Here is a 16,126-nt window from a genome sequence, read left to right on the forward strand (position 1 = left end):
CAGCGTCGAAGTCAGCAATGAGTTTCTCTTCGCTCTTTTGTTTTTTATTGTCCGCCAACATACATCTTCCTCCTTGAATGCATCTCGAAATAAATTCTCTTGGTTTGTTTGAAAGGTCATAAAGATTTCCATTCGGGAAATAAACTCTGTTCTCAAATAGTTTGTTAGCAATAGAACAAATACTAACGTAGTCATAAACGTTTAAATCGAACTCTTTCAATATGTCATTTCTAAATTTAACAAAACCTTCTCTTAAAATTCTTACATCTTGTTTACAATAGAATGTGCTGTATTTTTCTAAATCAAAATGGTTTTCGTCAATTCTACAACCTTCAATTAAATTAATGTTTTTCATGAATGTTTCAACATCTTTGACAAATTTACATGCTTCAGAAATGACACCAGTTCCGTTGTCATTTATTAATAAAGAACTTGTATAATAATTGTATGGAAATACTTCTTTCGCACCACATTCTAATTTAAACATTTCTGGGAATTTCTTTAATTTTGTACTAATAACTGTGTAGGAGTCTTTTATTATTATTACTTTTCCTTTATAAATACCAGTTATTTGCATTGTTCTTGAACCTTTAATAATTGGAGTTCCTTTAACTTCTGTCAAATGCTTTAAAATAAAATTAATGTCATAACTGAGGTTATGAAAATAAACTAAACTTTTGTCAGGAAGTTTTTCCAAAAATTCTGTTGCACAATTTTGACCCCAAATGCTTTCACTTATTTTACCATCTTCACTGTCATAACAAATGTTAAATGCTTTATGTATTCCATCTGTAGAACATTCAAAGTCAGCAAAGAAAACGTGTTCGTAAATAAATTTATGGTTTGCTTCGTTTGTATCTTTGCTTTCTGTTTTCTTTTTCAATGGAACACAGTATTTGGGCGAGTATGTTAAATCCGTAAATGGTGCTAAATCTTGTTTGTATAAATCCGTAGAATATGTGAAAAGTTCTCCATATGAAATTGGTTCAAAATAATTGCAATTCCATAATGTTTTCAAAATATCCCACAAAGGAGTTGTTCTTGAATTGTCAATAACGAATTTATTTTCTCTTTTCTTGTATATTTTCATTTGTTTTTCAATATTCCATCCTCCACAAACTTTAAGAATTTCTTTATAATTTTTAATGAAATAAGTTGTCATTGGTAACCTTTCATTTAACATGTAATGGTCGTCTACTAAAAGTAGTTCAATGGTTTGTTTTATTTCACCATTTGCTGGCGTATGTGTTATTGTTTTATTATTTTTAGATTCGGTGAAATAACCAACTTTTATATGAAATTCTAAATTTGTTGCGTCAGAAATTTCCTGTAATTTATTTTGTGGAAAATCTCTAGTACGAATTATTTCTCTCATGTGGTCAATAATTTCTTCTTCAACTCCTGCTTTTATGCAAGCATAAACGAAACAATTGTCTTCTGTCATTAATTTGGCAGTTCTTATATCTAATTCATTAAATATTTGATATCTTTCTAAATTTATTGGTAATGTGCAAATATATTTCCAAAATTGTCCACTGCGTTTCTTATATAATTTTTTGTTTCCGTAATGTTCTTGCCAGAAACTGTCTATTGCATCTTCATCTCCTGTTTGTTTTATTGCATTTAAAATTTTTTGTTGCCTTTCTGACAATTCGCTTTCATCCCTTGCTTTTCTTGCTTTTGGAGTTCCCTTTTTAATGTCATTCATTGTTAAACCTTCATATTCTGTTAAATCGTACATTTTTATTTCACTTAGATTTCGAATATGAGTTAAGAAAAAGTCATAATGTAATTCTAAAATTCCTGCCGTCTCCGCCTCCTTCGCTTGTATGAAATTTTCTGATTTAAGTTGGTGCAGTAATGTACCAATGTTTCTAATGTTTAATGTAGAACATTCATACTTTCCACCAAGTAAATAACATACCATCCATCTTTGCGAAGAATTAATTTTAATTTTATCTAAAAGTTTCATGAAAAATTTACCAAAATGTTTATGTAAATAGTCTCTATTTTGTTCATCTAATTCTTCAATATTAAATTCAATAACTCTATTTCCAGATTTAACATTTTTCTTTTTATTTATTTCATCTTTCTTTAACCATTTTTCTCCTTCATTTGGTTTGTTGTTTATTGAACGTATAACGTCATTTGCTTTACGTAATTGTTCTATTCCACTTTTAAACATTTCTCTTCTTTGTTGTTTTAAGTTTTCATCTCTTGTTCTTGTTTCACCAATGTTTGAATTCGTAATTTCATACATTTCTCTACGAACTTCATGAGGAACCTGTTGTGTTTTATATAAACCAACTTCCATATTCTGCATTGGAAATGTTTTTGTATGAATGTATTCCCGAATTCTTTTGAAATTAATTGTACCATTGTAGTCTTTTATGAAATCCGCTAATGTTTTCTTGTTTGTTGCGTAATGCTTTGCTACATCCTGGGCTTCATTTAGAAGCTGTTTTATTTCAGAATGTTGAAGCTTGTTTGACAACTTCTTATACATCCCTTTTATAAAAATAAAAATAAATTAAATTTAAAAAATTAAGTTTAATTTTTAATTTATTTATTTTTTATTTTGTATAAAAGAAATATGCAAAACAGCAAATTCTATTCATATAATTCCTTCGCTACTTCTATCAAAAATGAATTTAATAAAGCAATAAATGTTAATGTTATATTTAATAAAAAATTCTTGAAAGAATCTAAATTTGGTCAATACGTAAAACCTTTAGCAATTATTATTGACAGAAAAAGATATTCCGCTAATGAGTTAGCAATATTGTTAAAACAAAAAGGTTTGTTCATTAATGTCAAAGACACTCATTATACAATTATAAATAATTCAAATGTAGAATTTTTCAGTATTAGTTAGTATCCCTAACTTGGGTACTGTGGCACTGCGTTCCACCTTACCCAAGTTAACGGTTTGACACTTTACAAAACCGGTAACGTATATTTTACAATACAACCATAACACCAACTTAACCTTAAATATTTACAAAACCATCTGACACATAAACGACTTCACTAATGACTTCACTAACGACTTCACTAACGAATTCACTACCGTCCTCACTAAATAAAAAATAACCTTATTTTTATTTTTTTTAATTTTTTATTTCATTACAAAGACATGTCTGACTACATTTACTATGACTCTTTCCCAGAACGTTTCCGTGAACTATTCAAAACTCAAGTAAAACTGAGAAACATGCATTTTAACAAAGACAGACCCATTGACGATGAAAGAAACCCTGAATATATTACAATCCCTTATGACGCAAAGTTCATTGCATACATTCCTTATGGTCGCAGAGGAACGAAAACTATTTCAACAAAGAACAAAAATTATTTCTGGAGCGATGAAGAAAATTGCCTTATCTACATAAATGCATACTTAAATAAAGCTACATATTGTACAAAAGAAGGTTGGACTGGATTTGAGCTCTACATATACGACGACGATGGAAACAGACGTTGTGTATACCCATACGATAATATGTACCATTGTTTTCATCAAGCATTAAACGAATACATAGTCAGTAAGGGTCTCATTCCTGTTGAGTAGATATGCTTTATTTTTGTTCTGTCATTTATATAAAAATAAACTTAAAAATAAACTTAAAAATTAATGATATCACCACTCCCACACGTATGAAAACATAGCACAAAAATAAATTTAGGTGAAGTGGTGAGATCTCACCTCTTTTTTCACCCGGTTTTCTACCCTGTTGAATTCATTGCTTTATAACTCTCTTCCTTGGTTTCTTTTTAGTTGCTTTCTTCACGTCTGTCTCCAACTTGACTGTCTTTCTTCTTCGTCCATAATGATACCAATTACTTCCACCAGTCAATGGGTCAAATGGTCGTTCATAAGGGTTTCCATACATTCCATAAGGTCCGTATGGATAAACCACTGGTGGAGAAGAAACATTTTCTTTAGTTCCATCGACTCTATTTAAATGCATTGTTTCACCTTTCATCTGGTCATTAAAGCCTTTTGCGTGTTTTGCAAACTCATCGTCCTTTCCTAAAGCATTTTCTGACTCAGTCGCAACCAAATTGGATGCTTTATTTATGAGCCCTATTTTATTTAATCTTAACTTCTTTGCAACCCAGCCTCCAATCTTTCCTTTATTTGCATCTAATGTCTTTGAAACCCTTCCTTCACTCATTTTATTTACTGCGTCATAAGCTCCAAGTGCTTTTGCTCCAAATGCTAATGCTTTTGTTCCCATTGCGCCTAAAGCTGCCCAAGCTACCATTTACCCCATATTAAAATCATCTCTCTTCAATATTATCTCATAAAAGTTCTCGTTACTGGAGAAAGTCAATGAAACATAAGCGTTCTCACTGGCTTCGCCCTCACCGCTTTGCGGTCTATCTAACTTCTTTCTTATCTCATCTATACGCTTCAAAATGTCTGAACAATTGCTAACATCTTCTACAACAGTTATTTCATCATGAATGACCTTCAAGAACAAGCTCATTTAATATGCTATTAAAATCATCTCAATAATGAGTCCATCCTTTCCGTCTTTAGGTAGCACAACATCTTTCATTGAAGAAGGTTCGACAAGTCTTATGTTAAACTTACTGACAAAGTTTGTTATACTATAATGCTTCGGTGGCGAATACATATAGTTTGAAAGACATAATATAGATTCTTCAGCAAATTCACTTATACTGGATTTTATAACAATGTTCTCACGAGACCAAATACCACCAATTGACAATCTTGTAAGCAATCCTGCTGAACCTTCTACTGTAAACGTCGATGGTAACATTCCACGAAGGTCATCTATTGACATCTTTGAGTCACTGAATTTAAAGATTTTCTTAAAGCAATCGTCATTATCTAACCATGCAATAGCTTTGAAGTTTTCATTCGAATATACATCTGCTTCATTAAATGTAAAACCTGACTTCTTTGCAGAGATGACTTTAAAATCTATTGAGTTTGTTTCAAAATTATATGCTATGGTAACTTCTGAAGGTAATGGATGCCCTTCCGCAGTCAGTTGTTCTCTCACTACCATTTGAAGCTTTGTGTTAAAAACTTTCATGTCATCTCCTGTGTCTAGGTTCACATACACAGCAACAGGGAAACTATCTTGCTTCTTTGTTTCATCATTATATCTCAAAACATCAAAGTTCTTCAATAATATTGTTCTTCCTGCTGGAATACTTCGAACCTGTCTGATTTCAATAGCTTTCTCACCTCCTACATACTCTACCCAGTGTCTTGGATATTCATAAGTATACTGACTTTCTTGAATTTTGGTTGGTTTCATCATAACATGTTCATAGTATATCTTTATACTCTTGTCAGTTAGACTCGGTGCTATGTTCTGAATATTTCTGACTTGCATTTTTAATGGAGATAAAATGAAGCATTTAATACATGATGTAGATGAAGACATGAATGAAACTACAGACAAACTTAACTCTTCTCTTATTCTTCCTTTCAGCAAAGATTATGAATTCTGTTCAAATGGTGTTTATTTCTATTGTGGAAAGATGGGTTCAGGTAAGACATTTAATTTAATTCGTCATATACTCATAACAGAGCGTTTAGGAAACGACTCTTACTATGACCAAATCATTATATCAGCAACTTCAGACTCTATGGACTCAACAGCGAAAACATTCATGTCAAAAGTTCAAGCCTCTGTCGTTAAAGTTCCAGACAGTGAACTCATTGAATTTCTTCAACGTTACATTCGACGTAAGAGAAAATATTATGCCATCGTAGAGTTCATACAGTCAGGAATGCAAAAGACTTCTGAGGAGATGGAAAGAATTATTGACAAACACCACTTACGTCAATACTCAGGAGTTTACGATATGAAACGACTGACAAACTACATTCTGTCAAAACTTTCAAAATACCCCTTCAAAAAGTATCATTCAAACACTCTGCTCGTTTGTGACGACTTCGCCGGAAAAGGTTTAGTGTCAAAACCAGACTCACCATTAGCTAACATCATTACTAAAGTCAGACATTACCACTTAACTGTAGCAATACTTATGCAAACATGGCGTTTTCTTGCTTTAAACATAAAACGTCTCATAACTGACTTCGTTATCTTTCAAGGTTTCTCACGCTATGATATTGAACTAATTTGGAAACAGTCAGGTATAACATTACCTTTTGAAGAAATTTGGGAAGCATATAAGTCTCTCATCTCTCCTCGTTCATACCTTGAGATTCATATCATGACTAATACCATTAAAGTCAAAAATATTCCATGGGAACGACCAACATTGTTTTAAAGTTTAACCTTCAATTGACTGATGGTAAACAAATTCCATGCATCTCTGTCGCCATTTCTGTTAATATTTTTGCTGTCATTCATATCATCCACTTCCCCATCCGTTAGCTTTTGAGGATATGTGTTAGAATAGCTGTTCTTAAATGAAGGCTTTTCACCTTTGAGAGCATAGACTCTATAACTTTCTGCATACTTTATGTTTGAACCTCCTGAGCCATCATTGACATAAATTTTTATAGGCTTCCACCCTTTGTTAGTTAGTATGGCTAAGTCGTGTACTGAGGCACTGCGCGCCTCCGTACACCACTTAACCTTAAATATTTACAAAACCAGTAACGTATATTTTACAACACAAACGACAACACTAACTTAACCTTAAATATTTACAAACCGCCAACCACTAATGACTTCATTAATGTAAAAATAAACGTTCTCACTTACAAAAGTATTGCAACTCCTCCCATTGCTGTGCTTCACATAACAGCTCATAATCTTCTGACTCACTTTCTTCTTCATATAGGTCAAAATCACTGTCAAAATAAATGTTAGTAAGTTTTGACAAAGCTAATGAAACACGTTTACCGTTTGTATCGTATGCTTGTATAAACTTTCCATTCTTCATTCCTTCATAAACGCTCAAACTAACTTTACCCTTTCTCCCTCGTATCTGATAGAATGTATTTTCACGAGGAACGAAGAACAAATTCTTGAACTCATGACCGTTGTAGTTTGTTATCTCAATAGTTTTCGTCATTTATATAAAAATAAACTTAAAAATAATGATATCACCACCCTCACACGTATGAAAACATAGCACAAAAATAATGTTTAGGGTAGATGGTTAGATCTAACCTCATTTCTACCCTCATTTCTACCCTGTTGAATTCATTGCTTTATTCCTCACTGTCGTCTGCTTTCTCCAACTCTTCTAACTTCTTCCTAAGTTCACCAATGTTGTCCTCATGAAGTTTAATCTTCCTTAATATACCTTCTCTATCTAATGGTTGCTTTATCTTTCTAAACTGAACTCTACCATCCTTCATAGTATGAATATAAAAACCTTCTGGAATAATTCCTGATTTAATGTATTCTACCAAAAACTTTTGTTTCATTGCTTCAGTGACTTTATTTGTCATTTCAATCAAAGGTGAAGCTAGCACAGCGATAATGGATTTCATGACTTTTTAGTATTTCATGCAATCTTAACAGATAGCCTTACAAGTACTTCCAGTGTCCCTAGCTGTCCCTCCTTTTTATATAACTCCATGACATTTATAATCTCGCGAAACTTAACAGGTAGCATAACAGATTAAAATCAGATGAGGTTTTGAACCAAAATTTCTAAGCAACGTTGTCAAGGATTTTGAGGAACTAGGGACAGAGTGTGGCAAAGTCCAAGATTTAATTTATCTTCATCTGTTTCATCAGCTATCTCATCTAATATGCCAATATTTTATTCATAACTCGTGGCAAACTCACTAACTTTCGTTATGTTCATCTGCATGCTTCATCTGATAGAAAGTATGACTTTCATTAACTCTGTGAGATAATGAAAACTACTAGGGACAGAGACCATGGCAAAGTTTATGACTTTCATTATTTCCAGAACTTAATGAAAACTACTAGGGACAGAGACCATGGCAAAGTTCATGATTTAATTTATTCTCTCACTAACAACAAACACAAACTCCAACACTAACACCAAGTACTAACTTCAGCACAAATGACAAACACTAACAACAAGTACTAACTCCAACACTAACGACAAAAATAAATGTCCTCACTTCTTAACAAAGTAATATGTGCTTCTTACACCACCATAGCTCAAACGTTTCTTTTCAAACATCGATTGAAACTTATTTTGAGCCATTGGCTTTAGTCTCTTTTTCTTCAAATACGCCAAGAAATCTTCTTCACATCTTTTCACTTCATAGCCTTCTTTAAACTCCTCCTTGTTAAGTTCTATGAAATCCTTTATCTCATTCTTTGTTGCAATGGCTTCTTCACGAACGACATCATGAACTATTTCATCACTGTTCTCATGTATGACCTCCTCACTGTTCTCATGAACTATTTCATCACTGTTCTCATGTATGACCTCCTCACTGTTCTCATGAACTATTTCATCACTGTTCTCATGTATGACCTCCTCACTGTCTTTCATAAGCGTTTCAAAGTCTCCTTTACTCATTACTTCAATCTCATGCTGTTCACAGTAGTACTTAAACTCACTGTATATGTCTTTGTTGTATGTTATATTGCTTCCCATGTACTCCATGAATTTTTCAAGCACTTCCTCATAATTCACTGTTTCTTTCTTTCCACGACCTTCTAATATCATACTTGCTTCGTAAATATAACTTCTTGCAGAACCGTCTCGCTTTCTACTTCTCTTCACAAATTCTCTCATCTTGCCACCAAATACATTTGAACTACATGCAAAGAATTCATTCTCCTTCGCAAATTCTTTATATCTTCTGTAGCACTCTGTACAATTCCATCCGGATACAAACTTTTCATAGAACTCCTCGTAAAACATTTGGTAAGGTGTTTTGTTCATTTCGATGAGTTCTTGTTTAGCCCTGGTGAATGGTATCTTCCTTACATCAAATTCACTTAAATCTTTCTTCATGAAGTACGTCAGTAAGTTTGAATAAAACTCTTCATTAAAGCTTTCAATGAGATTTGAGAAATATTCGTAATTTCCTTTGTATCTGCTGCTTACGTCAATGACAACAAATCTTCTGTCGTCTTTGTCAATCTTTACTGAGTTGAAGTTGTTAGATATCATGATGATATTACAAACATTCTCTATCTTTCTTACTGGCTGACACTTCTGATTTAAGTCCAACTGAGTCTCTGTTACTATTGACTTTAGTGCGTCGTGGTTCATGACCTTAGACGTATCGCATGAGCTTAGTTCATTGCATACGATGAGCTTCATGTTCTCAATAGCAGCATTGAATCTACCAACCACATTCTCTATTGCCGTTATATTATTGTTGGCGTACTTGCTAATGAGCTCGCATAGAACATTACTAAGTACATTCTTACCAGTTCCTTGCTTTCCTATTAACAAAAGTACTGTTCCAGTCTTTCCACAAGGATTTTGAACGATGTAGGCGAACCAGTTCAAAACATACTCATAAAGCTCTTCATCCTCATTACATATGACATCGTGAACATGTTTCAAATATCCTTCAATAACGTTCTCATCTACTTCATTCAGTACCTCATACTCATATCCTCTGAAATAGCTGTAAATGTCATCTCTTTCGTCAAAGAATCTCATGCCTGACTTCATAAGATAGTTCTTGTTCTGACCCGCTTCATAAATCATCAGTGCGTTCACATCCTTCTCCTCAATACGTCCTACATAAATACTCTTCATGAGCTTATTGAATTCCTTGCTATCTACTGACACAAGTGTTGTTGTGTCTCGTATTCCATCATAATCTTTCACTAGATATGTCATACGTGCTCCGTCAATAACAACAACACATCTTCTTAAGTCATTTATAACACTAGCTATGTCAATACCGTCCTCACTCATGTACTTATTTCTTCCTCAAGTCCTTTAGTGTGAAAGTGTCTCTAAGTTCTATTTCAAGCAATTCATTTACACATCCTTTGCAATACTTCTCTATAAAATATTTCTGTCGTTCTTTACTAAGTTTCTTAACAGCTCTGAAGAACCATGTGTTTTGACTCAAACATCCTTCACAACTTCTCTCATTCATTCCTAGTTCTTTCATGTCATTATCTTCAACCTCTATGGTCTCATTGACTAAGGTCAAAGGGTTCTTAGTCATTGCTGGTCTTATCTGAAACAATGTTTGTGCAACAGGTTTAACTAGTTCAGCAACGTCCTTCCTTAATATGAATAGCTGTTTCCACTCATCTTTGCTAACAGTTCTTTCATAACCACTGACAGTAATGATTTCATTTGCTGACCTTAGACACTTATGTTCTATCATTTGTATTGCTTTTGTGTAAGGCTTTCGTGAGCATAGGTTGTATATGTCATTCCTGCAATGTTCATTCATGCCAATAGTACTAAATCCTTTCTTTGCTGTTGAGTGCATAATATCCATTAGTTCCTGTGTTCGTATTGCTGTCTCATAAAATACAACAAGACCTTTGTCATCTATGACGTACTTACCGAAAACATTGCTTATATTCTTTAACCATGAAATAACATCCTCATTCATGCTGTCAAACATGAAGTAAGGTCTTACATACTCTTCACTTATAAGATACTCCACAAAGTACTTGTTAAGCTCTATGTCCTCGTGAGCGATTTCATTAGGTTTGATATTAGTTCCTTTTGTCATTGCTGTCATGTACTTCACTCTCATAGTTCCTTTCAATAGCGTAAAAGTACTTCATTGTTTCATAACTGCTCTAAATTCTGTTCAAAATTCGTACAACATAACTTTTTAACATTAGTGAAAGAACATGAGCGAAACAACAACATCTAACATTACAGAAGAAGTCAATGACAATGCCGATGAAAACATTACAGAAGGAGCTAGTGAAAATATTGACGAGTTCAGTGAGGAAGAAGATATTGAGGACGTCAATGAGAACGTTAGTGGGGAACAAACTCAATGGGAAACATTGAGAAATCATGAAGATTATGAGATTTGTACGACATATCCTTTTACTATTCGTCGAAAGAAAAACAAACATATTAAGAGTGAATGCTTAAATAATCATGGTTATATTGAGCTTAGTTTAAACAACAAAACACATTTAAAGCATAGAATTATTGCAGAACAGTGGATTGAAAATCCAAACAATTTGAAAGAAATAGACCATATAAATCATGATAGAACGGACAACAGAATCTCAAACCTTCGTTGGTGTTCTAAATCTGAAAACAATAGAAATAAAAGCAAGTATGGCGATATAGTTTATGAGTTCGTTGATGAAATATCTGACGAAGCTGTTGAAATAACAGATTATGGTAAGCATTCGTTTGAGTTCTACTACTATGTTGAGAATGAGGACGCATTCTATTATTATACAGGTCTTAACTATCGAAAACTTCATATAAACTTTACAAAAACAGGTGCTGCTTATGTTTGTATGATAGATACAGAAAACAAGAGTGTAATTTTATGCATAAACAAATTCAAACGCTTGTACGGCTTCATGTAGGACAAACATTATTTTTCAACACTAACGCCAACACGTAGGACAAACATTCATGACTAACATTACTGTATAACATAAATGATTTGTCATGATTTAATCGTAAATGTTTTGTCATGATTTCATCGTACATGTTTTGTCATGATTTCATCGTACATGTTTTGTCATGATTTCATCGTAAATGTTTTGTCAAGACTTTTTCATCGTAATGAGCGTAAATGATCCAAAAATATATTTTAGGTGAAGAGGTGAGATCTCACCTCTTTTCTCACCTCATGAATTGTCATGACTTCTTCATCGTAAATGTTTTGTCAAGACTTCTTCATCGTAATGAGCGTATATGTTTTGTCATGACCTCATCGTATATGTTTTGTCAAGACTTCTTCGTATATGTTTTGTCATGATTTAATCGTATATGTTTTGTCATGATTTAATCGTATATGTTTTGTCATGACTTCTTCGTAATGAACGTATATGTTTTGTCAAGACTTCTTCGTATATGTTTTGTCATGATTTAATCGTATATGTTTTGTCATGATTTAATCGTATATGTTTTGTCATGATTTAATCGTATATGTTTTGTCATGACTTCTTCATCGTAAATGTTTTGTCAAGACTTCTTCGTATATGTTTTGTCATGATTTAATCGTATATGTTTTGTCAAGACTTCTTCGTATATGTTTTGTCATGATTTAATCGTATATGTTTTGTCATGATTTAATCGTATATGTTTTGTCATGACTTCTTCGTAATGAACGTATATGTTTTGTCAAGACTTCTTCGTATATGTTTTGTCATGATTTAATCGTATATGTTTTGTCATGATTTAATCGTATATGTTTTGTCATGATTTAATCGTATATGTTTTGTCAAGACTTCTTCGTATATGTTTTGTCATGATTTAATCGTATATGTTTTGTCATGATTTAATCGTATATGTTTTGTCATGACTTCTTCATCGTAATGAGCGTAAATGTTTTGTCAAGACTTCTTCGTACATGTTTTGTCAAAACTTCATCGTACATGTTTTGTCATGATTTCATCGTAATGAACGTAAATGTTTTGTGAAGAATATAACAACCGCCTGAATTCAGACGGTTGCTTTTTATACAAAATTCACACAGGAAAATTCTTGAGTTTTGGTTGAAAGAATACGGTCGAGCCAAAAGTGGCTCAACCTCAAAACAAACATTTTATGAGCTTACTAAGGAACTTATGAATGAATTCAAAGGTATTTGCATACATCCTGACCTCGTTCATTTTGTTGCTGAATTCAGCAAAAATAATGTTTAGGGTAGATGGTTTTTAGGTGTCACCATGTCACCATGTCACCAGGTCATTTAACTTCTCTGAAAAAATGTGACAACATGACATTTTGACAACATCACAGGAGGAAGGCAGTTATGAATTATTTTTGAAGAACTGAAGGTGTCACCATGTCACCATGTCACCAGGTCATTTAACTTCTCTGAAAAATGTGACAACATGACATTTTGACAACATCACAGGAAATAAATGTTTACGTTAATGTTTTGTCATGATTTCATCGTACATGTTTTGTCATGATTTCATCGTAAATGATTTGTCATGACTTCATCGTACATGTTTTGTCAAGACTTCTTCATCGTAATGAACGTACATGTTTTGTCATGATTTCTTCATCGTAAATGTTTTGTCATGATTTCTTCGTTTATGATTTGTCAAGACTTCTTCATCGTAATGAACGTACATGTTTTGTCATGATTTCTTCATCGTAATGAACGTAAATGTTTTGTCAAGACTTCTTCATCGTAATGAGTGTAAATCAGACAAAAATATATTTTAGGTGAAGAGGTGAGATCTAACCTCTTTTCTCACCTCTTTTCTCACCTCTTTTCTCACCTCATTGAATTTTCATGACTTCTTCGTATATGTTTTGTCAAACATGAACGTAAATGTTTTGTCATGATTTCATCGTAAATGTTTTGTCATGATTTCTTCATCGTAATGAGCGTAAATGATCCAAAAATAATGTTTAGGGTAGATGGTTAGATCTAACCTCATTTCTACCCTCATTTCTACCCTCATGAATTTTCATACGGAATCTCTTCGTATATGTTTTGTCATGATTTCTTCGTAAATGATTTGTCGAAACTTCTTCATCGTAATGAGCGTAAATGATCCAAAAATAATGTTTAGGGTAGATGGTTAGATCTAACCTCATTTCTACCCTCATTTCTACCCTCATGAATTTTCATACGGAATCTCTTCGTATATGTTTTGTCATGATTTCTTCATCGTAATGAACGTATATTCTTTGTCAAACATGAACGTAAATGATCCAAAAATAATGTTTATGTTAGAATGTTAGATCTAACACCTTTTCTAACATGTTTTCTAACATGTTTTCTAACATGGAGGATTTCATTAGATATGCACATTCTTCCCTAAACATTATTTTAGTTAAAGTCCATCAAATATTTTTAGGATACTTTCACCAAATAATGTGTATATCTAATGAAACAGTAAAGTATTATATCTATTAAATCGTCTATGATGTAAATTATGTATAGAATGAAATGGAGGAAGAATGTGTATATCTAATGAAACAGTAAAGTATTATATCTATTAAATCGTCTATGATGTAAATTGTGTATAGAATGAAATGGAGGATTTCATTAGATATGCACATTCTTCCCTAAACATTATTTTAGTTAAAGTCCATCAACTATTTTTAGGATACTTTCACCAAATAATGTGTATATCTAATGAAACAGTAAAGTATTATATCTATTAAATCGTCTATGATGTAAATTATGTATAGAATGAAATGGAGGAAGAATGTGTATATCTAATGAAACAGTAAAGTATTATATCTATTAAATCGTCTATGATGTAAATTGTGTATAGAATGAAATGGAGGAAGAATGTGTATATCTAATGAAACAGTAAAGTATTATATCTATTAAATCGTCTATGATGTAAATTGTGTATAGAATGAAATGAAGGAAGAATGTGCATATCTAATGAAATCCTCCATGTTAGAAAACATGTTAGAAAAGGTGTTAGATCTAACATTCTAACATAAACATTATTTTTGGGTCATTTACGCTCATTACGATGAAGAAATCATGACAAAACATATACGCTCATGTTTGACAAAACATTTACACTCATTACGATGAAGAAGTTTCGACAAATCATTTACGATGAAGAAATCATGACAAAACATTTACGCTCATGTTCGACAAAACATATACGATGAAGAAGTCATGACAAAACATTTACGTTCATGTTTGACAAAACATGTACGTTCATTACGATGAAGAAGTCTTGACAAAACATTTACGAAGAGATTCCGTATGAAAATTCATGAGGGTAGAAATGAGGGTAGAAATGAGGTTAGATCTAACCATCTACCCTAAACATTATTTTTGGATCATTTACGCTCATGTTTGACAAAACATTTACACTCATTACGATGAAAAGTCATGACAAAACATTTACGAAGAAATCATGACAAAACATATACGATGAAGTTTCGACAAAACATGTACGATGAAGTTTCGACAAAACATGTACGATGAAGAAATCATGACAAAACATTTACGCTCATTACGATGAAGAAGTCTTGACAAAGCATATACGATGAAGTTTTGACAAATCATTTACGTTCACGTTTGACAAATCATTTACGATGAAATCATGACAAAGCATATACGCTCATTACGATGAAGAAATCATGAAAATTCATGAGGGTAGAAATGAGGGTAGAAATGAGGTTAGATCTAACCATCTACCCTAAACATTATTTTTGGATCATTTACGCTCATTACGATGAAAAAGTCTTGACAAAGCATATACGATGAAGTTTTGACAAAACATTTACGTTCATGTTTGACAAAACATATACGCTCATTACGATGAAGAAGTCTTGACAAAACATTTACACTCATTACGATGAAGAAGTCTTGACAAAACATTTACACTCATTACGATGAAGAAGTCTTGACAAAACATATACGATGAGGTCATGACAAAACATTTACGCTCATTCCGATGAAGAAGTCTTGACAAAACATGTACGATGAAATCATGACAAAGCATATACGTTCATGTTTGACAAAGCATATACGATGAAGAAGTCATGACAAAACATATACGAAGAAATCATGACAAAACATATACGATGAAATCATGACAAAACATATACGCTCATTACGATGAAGAAATCATGACAAAACATTTACGCTCATTACGATGAAGAAATCATGACAAAACATTTACGCTCATTACGATGAAGAAATCATGAAAATTCAATGAGGTGAGAAAAGAGGTGAGAAAAGAGGTGAGATCTCACCTCTTCACCTAAACATTATTTTTGGATCATTTACGCTCATTACGATGAAGAAATCATGACAAAACATTTACGATGAAATCATGACAAAACATATACGCTCATGTTTGACAAAACATATACGATGAAATCTATGAACATAATAATATTTCAAACCAGGAGCCAAATTCTTGCGATTTTCATATGGAATCTCTTCTCTCGGTTTTCCGAGGTAAGCAATTATATGAAATCATTTACACTCATTACGATGAAATCTATGAACATAATAATATTTCAAACCAGGAGCCAAATTCTTGCGATTTTCATATGGAATCTCTTCTCTCGGTTTTTCGAGGGAAACAATCATATGAAATCA

General features: G+C 32.6%; 7 protein-coding genes and 1 pseudogene across 8 annotated transcripts, besides 3 other annotated features; 2 read left to right on the top strand and 6 right to left on the bottom strand.

The window, feature by feature from the left end:
• Window positions 1-2,872: part of a mobile genetic element that runs on past the window's edge.
• TVAGG3_0634130 (organellar and viral DNA polymerase type B) lies at window positions 1,029-2,506 on the bottom strand (the record flags this gene model as incomplete). Its single annotated transcript, XM_051240952.1, has 1 exon — window positions 1,029-2,506. A coding segment is annotated over one exon (1,478 nt), but the record flags the coding sequence as incomplete, so codon positions are not given.
• Window positions 2,870-16,126: part of a mobile genetic element that runs on past the window's edge.
• On the top strand, window positions 3,137-3,571 carry TVAGG3_0634150 (uncharacterized protein; the record flags this gene model as incomplete). Its single annotated transcript, XM_051240953.1, has 1 exon — window positions 3,137-3,571. One exon carries the CDS (start codon window positions 3,137-3,139, stop codon window positions 3,569-3,571), a length of 435 nt encoding a protein of 144 aa, XP_051087540.1.
• TVAGG3_0634160 (uncharacterized protein) lies at window positions 4,494-5,375 on the bottom strand (the record flags this gene model as incomplete). The annotated part of the gene is made up of 1 exon (XM_051240954.1): window positions 4,494-5,375. One exon carries the CDS (start codon window positions 5,373-5,375, stop codon window positions 4,494-4,496), a length of 882 nt encoding a protein of 293 aa, XP_051087541.1.
• Window positions 5,425-6,279, top strand: TVAGG3_0634170 (protein of unknown function, DUF4106 family; the record flags this gene model as incomplete). Its single annotated transcript, XM_051240955.1, has 1 exon — window positions 5,425-6,279. One exon carries the CDS (start codon window positions 5,425-5,427, stop codon window positions 6,277-6,279), a length of 855 nt encoding a protein of 284 aa, XP_051087542.1.
• Window positions 6,279-6,519, bottom strand: TVAGG3_0634180 (annotated as a pseudogene). The gene has a single exon. A coding segment is annotated over exon 1 (241 nt).
• Window positions 6,599-16,126: part of a mobile genetic element that runs on past the window's edge.
• On the bottom strand, window positions 7,172-7,456 carry TVAGG3_0634200 (uncharacterized protein; the record flags this gene model as incomplete). The annotated part of the gene is made up of 1 exon (XM_051240956.1): window positions 7,172-7,456. One exon carries the CDS (start codon window positions 7,454-7,456, stop codon window positions 7,172-7,174), a length of 285 nt encoding a protein of 94 aa, XP_051087543.1.
• Window positions 8,747-9,669, bottom strand: TVAGG3_0634210 (uncharacterized protein; the record flags this gene model as incomplete). Its single annotated transcript, XM_051240957.1, has 1 exon — window positions 8,747-9,669. A coding segment is annotated over one exon (923 nt), but the record flags the coding sequence as incomplete, so codon positions are not given.
• TVAGG3_0634220 (uncharacterized protein) lies at window positions 10,074-10,636 on the bottom strand (the record flags this gene model as incomplete). The annotated part of the gene is made up of 1 exon (XM_051240958.1): window positions 10,074-10,636. A coding segment is annotated over one exon (563 nt), but the record flags the coding sequence as incomplete, so codon positions are not given.

Source organism: Trichomonas vaginalis, chromosome III (assembly GCF_026262505.1).
Source record: "Trichomonas vaginalis G3 chromosome III, whole genome shotgun sequence".
Taxonomy (NCBI): Eukaryota; Parabasalia; order Trichomonadida; family Trichomonadidae; genus Trichomonas; species Trichomonas vaginalis.